General features: G+C 40.2%; 1 protein-coding gene across 1 annotated transcript; it reads left to right on the plus strand.

Moving 5' to 3' along the window:
* The first annotated feature begins 211 nt into the window (after positions 1-211).
* LOC140270128 (galectin-related protein B) lies at positions 212-5,150 on the plus strand. Its single transcript, XM_072365220.1, has 4 exons — positions 212-456; positions 805-890; positions 2,222-2,402; positions 4,248-5,150. Exons 1-4 carry the CDS (start codon positions 328-330, stop codon positions 4,389-4,391), a joined length of 540 nt encoding a protein of 179 aa, XP_072221321.1. The 5' UTR covers positions 212-327; the 3' UTR covers positions 4,392-5,150.
* Positions 5,151-9,267: the final 4,117 nt, after the last annotated feature.

A 9,267-nucleotide genomic window follows, 5' to 3' on the forward strand; every position in this document is an offset into this window, starting at 1 on the left:
GGGTCCTGTGCCAAATATCTACCTTAAAGGCCTGTGATTTTTCAGTATATATTTAGGCTGCTTCTTTTTATCCATTATTTTTTTTATCAAATAAGACCTTGATACCTTTAATGGATGCTTAGTTGTAGTAGCAGTTTGAGGTGACCCATTGTCAGTGAATGCATCAGGTTCAGGTTGATTAGCAACGAGCTACTCAACAGTAATGGCTGATGTTGCAGCTATGCAGTTAAGGCATAAGACTCCCAGTCCACCAGCCTGTAATAACCCCCCACCCCCTCCCTCCCTCTATTTCTCCCAGCATCATCACCAAACTGGGATCCAGTCTCTATGACAACCCGTTGCAGGAGGGGTTTGCCAGCTGGAGGCAGACTCAGTCCTCACTTGGTATCGCCGCTCGAAACCTCCACACCGCATCACGCCCTGAGCGTAATGGAAGAACAGGACAAGAAAGAAAATGTATGTAGCCTCTTTTTTGTGTGTGTGTGTTGAAAGGCATGTATCGCGATAGCTCTGTGATGGTATTATATTATTCAAAACCACTAAACTGTTCATAAGAGTGATCAAAAATACAGAAGGATAGTTTGTGCAGCTGAGTCACTAGTTGTTTCAGATGCTATTCAATAAAGCTATTGTTCCCAACGGTGCCACAGATTGCAACGCACCGCGGATGAAGACACCAGCCTGCCGCCTGATGGGGCACCAGCATTTAAACACTCCGCTTAATAATAGACTTGTTGTATACCTAGGCCTCATCCTGTGTGACCATTGATCTTTATATATGTGTATATCTCTATTGTTTCACAGGGGGAGTATATCGGAGAGATAAGAGGTGGCCTTCGGCCTTCAATGAAACTGGTTATCATGGGAATTATTAACAAAAAGCCAAAAAGGTTAGCGCACATACCTTTTCTTATCTTTTTTTTATTTTTAAATGGCTATGCAATATTAAGACAGTCTACTGTTGCACAGGTAACATAACAGCCAGTTAAAGCTGAGGGATAATGATGTCCTGGCTTCCAGTTAGACATAATTTCAAAGCAGGTGCTCTGAACTGTATCTGAGTGCATAGCAACCACCCAACTCGTCCCTCTTTGAGAAAATGCCTTTGTAATGCCAATGCTTTTCCTAATTAGAGTTTGTCTTTGGATGTACGTTGGAGAGCTGCAAATCCCATGAAATCTTAAGAGTCTTTAGAGAGAATTGTTTTGGTTGATAACATCTGCTGTTTAGTTATCTAATGTGCAGCGTAAGATGAAAATAACAGCGGACTTAACTTAGAAGAGCAAATAAATACCCTCTTTCTCAGAACTTGTGTGTGTGTCAAGACACTTATTTTTGGCTGCAGGAACTTCAGAGGAGTTTTAAGGACAAGTGCCCCCATGGCACTCTTCCCAGTTACTGAGCACAACTTTGTCATTTCGATACAAGTTACAGGAATCTGTGATGTGCTGAAGACTGACTTGTTTATGTATCCAAACACAGTACTGATGTAGTTTATTGTAAACCATTTCCTTAATTCTTCAAGAACTGTGCTGCCGTAGATAGTGAACTTTTCATTTGGTTCTCAGATGCTGTTAAAACCCTAGAAACTGTAATTATTCCAGGGCAGTTGCTGAATCACAAATTTAGCCTAAAACAGAGAATTTCTCTACCAAATGTAGACAAAGATAGGGCTGCGTTGTGGGAGAAATATTAGTGAAATTTGTTCTTAAGGCAAAGCAACCACAGTATGAAAATATTCCATCCCAGTTCAAATATACTTAAGTTATAAAAAGACAAAGTGTGGTTTTGGTGAATAGTGCCTGCCACCATTGTATTATTATGCTGTTGTATCTTTATTAATGATTGTTTGAAATGCTGCATTGTGTGTTTATTTTAGAAAAAAGGATGTGTAATCATAGATGTGACATAGATTGGGAAAATCATTCATTCTAAAGTAAACTAACACACGTTGATGGTTTGCTCATATTCAGTAATTCTGATCAGAAACATTTGAAATTTAGTGTTCCTTAAATGTCTCATTACCACTTTGCATTTTGTATAAAAGACCAGAAGATGTCACTGCTCCACTGTTTTTTTTAATACTCCACTGAAGTTGATTAATTTTGGCCGAAAAAAGTGAAACAGAAAATCTTTATACAAGCCATTTCTTGTTCTTGTCCTTGAACTATATATTCTATCCCACATTCATGCATCACTGATGTTTGTGTGGCTGATGCAGCATTGAGGTGACTGTGTCCAGTAAGCCTCAGGAGGAAGAAACAGAGGGCGATGTGGGTCTGCAGCTCAAGGTCAGCTTCATGGATAAGGCCGTCCAACGCAACGCCCGCTTGGCCGGGAAGTGGGGTCCATCTGAAAACACCCTCTCCTTCTTTCCATTTGCACCTGGAGAGTCCTTTAAGGTACTTTCTCCACTTTTGAATGCACTGAGGTGACAGCTATCAGATTGAGGATGTGATGATTATAATAAAAACTCTTGTGCAGCACCTTAAATGGTAAATGGACTTGTATAGTGCTTTTCTAGTCTAGCTGACCACTCAAAGCGCTTCACTACATGCCGCATTCACCCCAATCACACAGCACGTCTTAAGATTCATAACTACGTGCTTTTCTAATCATTCATACACACATTCATACCCCCAATGATACACTGGGGGGGCAACGTGGGGTTCAGTGTCTTGCCCAAGGACGCTTCGACACGCTTCGACATGTAGCCCAGGGAAGCCAGAGTCGAACCACCGACCTTCCGATTGGTGGGTGACTGCTCTTCCTCCTGAGCTACAGCCACCCGTGTACCTTTTTAAAAAATGGCTTAGAGGGTAATTAAATCTGGTTGTTCTCGTGTTACCATGGTTCTCATTTCAAGTCTATCTGTCTGCTGGTGTTAATGTGTTGGATCTGACACTCACTGACAGCTATGATTTTGCATTGTCAGCTTTGAAAACATCAACAACTGTGCCTTTTCCAACCCTGGTGAAAAGTAATTGTCTTTGTTTTCCCTGTGCTAGAGAGCATGTATGATATGTGACTGTCTATCCTGCTTCTTCTCTTCTTCTCTATTTCAGGATTCACAATTTGTAAGTTGCTCCCTAAAAGACATTAAGCTGTAAATGTTAAGGATACCTTAGGAGTTTTCTTGTAAACAAAGTCATATTTGCATTCAAATTGGTTGAATTTTCTGCGTGAAAGAAGATTTGCTTAAGTAAGTACTGGAGTACTGGACTCCAGTAAGTACTGGACCACTATCATCTGGATTCAAAACTCAAAGGGGTCACTGAGTCATTTGTATGAAAAAGACTGTTCAAGAGCTTGAGCCCTAAATACTGTAGGTTAAAATAGCTTCCATGTTTGATGAAGACCTTTAAATACACAAACTTTGTCCTCCTCTCACGTCAACAAGCTCCATCATCTCTGCATGTGAGCATCTGTGCTCAAGTTGAATGTGGAGGTAAAGTACAGGCTGCTGGCCCCAGAACTTTCAGAGTGGAGCTTACAGCACTCCAATTTTTCTGATTAAGTATTTGATATCTGATCCAGTATTGCCAGCATTCTATCTATGAATTTCTGTCGTAAAATTATTCATTTATGTTGTACTTCATGAATAGTTGTTAACGTTTGTTAACACAACTTTCAAAACCACAGAGTGAATGACAATGACAAGATAACAGTGAATCTGTGTCATCAGTTCACTGCATTTGTGGTCTAAGGCACGAATGAAAACTCCCACAATGTCACCCTGTAGAATATCACCTAAAGCTTGCTCGCCTAGCTTCTGGTTTGCATTGTGCAGCCCCTACACATTCACATCAAAGTTTCCCCCTGGCTATACAAACAGGCCCTCACTTTTATGATTCACTTCTGTTGGCGCTAAAGAGAATTTCCAAATATGAAACCTTCTTGCTTAAAAAATTCATTATAAAGTTTGATGGACTGAGTCATTTTTGTAGGTCTCTAAACTGGTGGAGAGCGACCCTTCTTTATCATCAACTATTATGTCTTGCTCATGTGCCAATGTACCAAGTAAAATGGGGAGCCAGTCACAAACATTGCTTCACAATGTAGCTAATGGCCAGTAGGTTGATAGGGTATCTTATGAATAGCTTTTTAAAAAAACTGTCAGTCGAAAATATGGAAGGGTTTGGATTTCTAATTTTGTTTCAGTTAGACAGTTTGTATATCTTTGCGCAAATCTTCCTCTATTTTGTTCTTTACTGAAAAACTGATTCTGCACTCCCTTTCACGAACAGATGGAGATCGTCTGTGAGCACCAGCAGTTTCGTATCCTGGTGGACGGTCAGCCTCTGTGTGGCTTCACCCACCGGCTCTCCCAGCTCGCCTCTCTCACATCCTTACGAGTCTTTGGGGACCTACAGCTCACCAAGGTGGCCTAACACCAGTATCTCACCCGCTGATAACTAGCAGGAGGAGGCCCTTGGACAGTAGACAATACATAAGATTAGAATAAACCTTATTTTTGAGTGAATGAATTAACCATACACGGGGGGATGTTGTGTTTCCATTTTCAGACAATGTTACATCACTCTCATAATCATGGTTAAGAACAAAGTGCCTTCACTAAGATTACTGTCTGGGGACTTGAAGATACTGACTGAATGTCATAAATGACTTAATCCAAACAAGGAATGTGATTTGAATTGATGTGAATTGCGCTAAACAATGTGATATAAGCTATAATGTTATCTCTGAGTGAACATTGTACAGGCATAATAAGCCACTAAAAATAAAGGAGTTCTGCATTTGTCTTTGCAATTTAAGGAAACAAGATTTCCGATGTTTGGATTCGATTACTCCGGAGTTAACCTTGGAAAGCACTTACGTTTATGAGCCCCTGCATGAGCGAATATTTCTGATATTGATTACATGACACAGTTTGTCATTTCATCCTCATTCAATACTGCAAAAGGTGTTACAGTGTTAGTGAATGTAAGTAGCCCACATTAGTGCATGCTAGTAAAGAAGCAATATGTTTTTATTTCTTTCATTATTCAGTCACATCACACATTCAGTTGTTGAACAGTTATCAACTTTGGCTTTAAAAGCACCCTTTATTTTGTGTAATTATTACGTTCCCCCAGCACTTTTTATGTGAATGTCTCAAATTGACGTTGCTTCGTTGCAATAAATCAGTTTTGCTGTTATTTTTTTGTTGTCACTCGCTTTATGGACAAATAAGTGTTACTTAGCTTCACTCTAAAACCCCCCTACGTGGAATCATACATGACTGGGACGTTGCATCACTTGTGATTTCACTGGAACCAAACTATGAAACAATCCCAGCTCAGTTTGAGTCATTCAGATAAATGCTCCACTCAGCTTGCTGAGTGGGAGTGGCTGTCTGTGACTCCTGGGAGCGCCTCAAGCCTCAAGTTTGATGATTGTGACTAAAACCCCCTGAGGCATTTTTTTGGAATGTAACTCCTGTTGTTGCCAGAATCTTTGCTCAGTTAAAAAATACCATATACAAATACCTGACTCTTTAGGGTTCACAAAGTTCTTTTTAACTGCAGATCTTCATTACCGCACATAATGTAACTTTATACTTATTTTGTGACCAAAGAAATCCACTGAGCCTTTCTGCTTCTGAAGAGTGCAGACGCATCTCTTCCCCCTGCTGCTTACTGCTTTAATTGCTTTTAATCATTCTACTTATGCCCTCCTGTTTGCAAAGAGAAATGGACAGAACAATGTCTTCTAACGCTGCATTATCAGTGAGCTGCAGTGTGAGCGACTCTCTATGAGCTCGAGAAGAGGATTGAAACGCTGCAAGACGTTTGTGCGAATGAGGAATTTATTGATTCTATTATAGCTCCTATGCAGGCTGTGGAGCCTTCATGTGCCAAAGGACTAACACAGATTTTTCTACACGGGATAACAGCTGATGTGGAGCCTCACACTGCAGGCCTGGCTGACACACTTCCCTGGATGTGTCCAAATGACACTGGAATATCTGGTGAAGCTCCCAAACCGGCCGATCCAACTGATATCTCTTACTGGAACAGTGTTAGTTCCAAACCAAAATCATCAACCGCAGCCGGGACCTGGTCTCATGTTGTCCATCGCAGAGGTAAACCCAGCATGAAACCTAAACCTCCAGCACTCACTCCACCACCTGAAATACCATTGCATAATAGATCCAATCTGTTGATTCTAAATACAATCTGTGATGATGAATGTATTACAAAAATTAATAAAAACAAGAGAAATGGCCCCAAAACTCAGTCAAGGGCTAACCAAAATATTAGGAAAAGCCCAAATGCCACAATCAAGGTGATGAATACAGACGCAATCGACACCACACAAAATGGAATAGATACCATTCTAATTGGGGACTCTGTAATACAGTATGTCAGTATGGCAAAAACGTAAAATATAACGTTTTCTGATACAGCAGTCAAGAAACTGATAGATATCTTGCCGAACATTTTGTCTATACATCCAGATGGCATGAGGATCATTATCCACACAGGGTCTTTTGATATTCTGAGAAGGAAGACTGGTTCTGATATCCTGAAGAAAGACTTTTCTCTGCTGTTGGAGAGACTGTGTCACCATGGAACACACCGTTTCCATTTCAGGTGCCATTCCTACTGTGGGTAAAAGAATTTAACTTTTCAGCAGACTTCTTGGCCTGAATACATGGTTATCAAATGCATGCATCGCCCATGGGATTAAGTTCATTGAAAACTTTAATATCTTTTGGAACTGTAAGGAGCGTTTCAGACCTGATGACGTGCATCCAAATCAAACTGGAGGCAGATTACTTGGTGCACACTTACGTCATGCTGTTGGGACAGCAAACCCAAACACGACTGTACAGATAAGGGTGAAGGACCCCCAGCCCTCCTCCCTCACCAGACCCTTTACTTCACATCACCCAAGGTCTCCAAAGGATGTCTCTATCCCAGCCAGGACTCCAGCGACCACCATCTACCAAGAAACGCAGGGCAACCCCTCCTCATACATCATCTGTCCTGGCAGAGCAAGGCACAAGGGGATGTGCAGGATGTTCAAGGAGCAGCAGCAGAGTTCAAAACAAAGACAACATGCCATGATGCATTCAAGGTCCCTGCTATAGTAGTCCTACTACTAACAGCTGTTCTGAGAACAAGCTGGGACCCAGTATGATTCCTGTATTAGTTAGTAAAAGAAGGAATCGAAAACAGTGAACTTCCTGCGTGAATCTATCTAATCTGGTAACGGTACCATGTACAACTCAGAATACAACAAAGACCAGTGTAAACTCCACAAAGCTAGCTTTACTTAATATTAGATCTCTGTCCAATAAGTCACTGTTAGTTAATGACTTCATAATTTCACTCAATTTAGATTTTCTTTTTCTGACAGCAACATGGTTAACAGAAAGCACAAGTGCTAATGTTCTTAATGAAACAGCACCCACAAATTTTAGTTTTATGGATAAATGCCGAAATGGGAGGAAAGGTGGGGGAGAAGCTGCTTTGTTTAAAGACACATTCCAAGAGATCTCATTTGGTGATTTCACTTCTTTTGAATGTCTTAGTTTTATTTTAAAGGGTGTTCCTAAAATTCTATTCTTAATCATTTATCTCCAGGACACTGCAAGTTTTATTGATGAATTTTCTGAATTATTGTCTGTTATCTCGACTGATTTTAACCATTTTATCTTGACCGGGGATTTTAACATTCACATAGATAATATGACGGATGGTAATGCCAAAGAATTTTCTTCTATGCTGGACATGTTTGGTTTGTGGCAACATGTAACAGAACTGACCAGACACACTCTGGACCTGGTCATTTCTAAAGGTGTTGATATTTTTTCTGTTGTGGTTATTGATTTTGCCTTGTCTGACCATTTCTGTATTTTATTTGATTTATTGATCCCTCAAAATGTTCAAACAACCAGCTTCTCAGTTAAGAAGAGGTACATTAATGAGAAAACAAGTGCTTAGTTAAGAGAGGCCATAGCTATGTTACCAACAATGAGCGCACAGTCGGTTGACGGACTGCTGAATCATTTCATCTTAAGAATTTTAAATGTAATGGAAGCTGTTGCACCGATAAGAATTCAGAGCACCTTGAGCAAACAGAAAACATCATGGAGAAACACCACAACACCCAGAAAACAGAATACAGGAAAGCTGAATGTTAGTGGAGGAAAACTAAGCTTAAGATTCACTATGAGCTGTATAAACGAAGTCTGTGTAGCTATAACAATGAGCTGTGCAAGGCCAGACAGTTGCATTTATTTGAAATTATTAATAAAACTGTCAAAAATTCTCAAACTCTGTTTGCTATGGTTGAAAAATCCTCCTAAACAGTTAAACCCAGACCTCATCTCCACTGAGAAATTTTTTTAGCCAAAAAAACAAAACAATTAGACAAATATTCACACCACACAGACCAACAAGAAAACAAATCTGTGTCTAAAACCTAGAACTAACTCTGAGTTATGTCCCAATTTAATATTGTCGATTTAAAAATCCTAGAGGAAACAGTTCGGCATCTGAAATCAACAACTTGCACTCTTGACATAATACCATCTGACTTTTTAAAAACAGTTTTTACCTCAGTAGAAAGTGATCTCCTACAAATAGTTAACAGCTCACTGGCATCAAGCATTTTTCCCAAGTCACTAAAGACACTCCTAAAAAAGAGAACTCTAGACGCCTCTATGATGAACAACTACAGACCTGTCTCTAATCTCTCTTTTACACCCAAGATTATTGAGAAAGTTGTATTTAACCAGCTCAATGACTTTCTGAATGAAAGTGGAAGTCTCGATAACTTTCAATCAGGCTTCTGACGTCATCACATCACTGAAACAGCTCCTATCAAAGTGTTAAACGACATCAGGTTGAATACTGATTCTGGTGATGTTTCAGTCCTGGTTCTGTTCGATCTCAGTGCTGCGTTGGATACTGAAGATCACAGAATCCTGTTGCATAGGCTGGAAAAGTGGGTTGGACTTTCTGGAGCGGTCCCTAACTGGTTCAGGTCCTATTTAGAAGGCCAGAGTTATTTTGTTTCAATTGGCAGCTATGAATCTGAGCGAGTGACCATGACTTGTGGAATCCCCCAGGGGTCAGTTCTTGGACCTCTTCTGTTTAACTTGTATATGCTACAGCTGGGTCAGATATTAAAGAACTTTAACATCAATTATCACAGTTATGCAGACGATGCATAACTTTATGTGTCTCTGTCACCATACGACTGCAGCCCAGCAGACGTACTGTGTCAGTGTCTGAAGGAAATAAACACATGGAT

This window comes from Leuresthes tenuis, unplaced genomic scaffold (genome assembly GCF_036924035.1).
Source record: "Leuresthes tenuis unplaced genomic scaffold, fLeuTen1.0.hap1 SCAF_15, whole genome shotgun sequence".
Taxonomy (NCBI): Eukaryota; Metazoa; Chordata; class Actinopteri; order Atheriniformes; family Atherinopsidae; genus Leuresthes; species Leuresthes tenuis.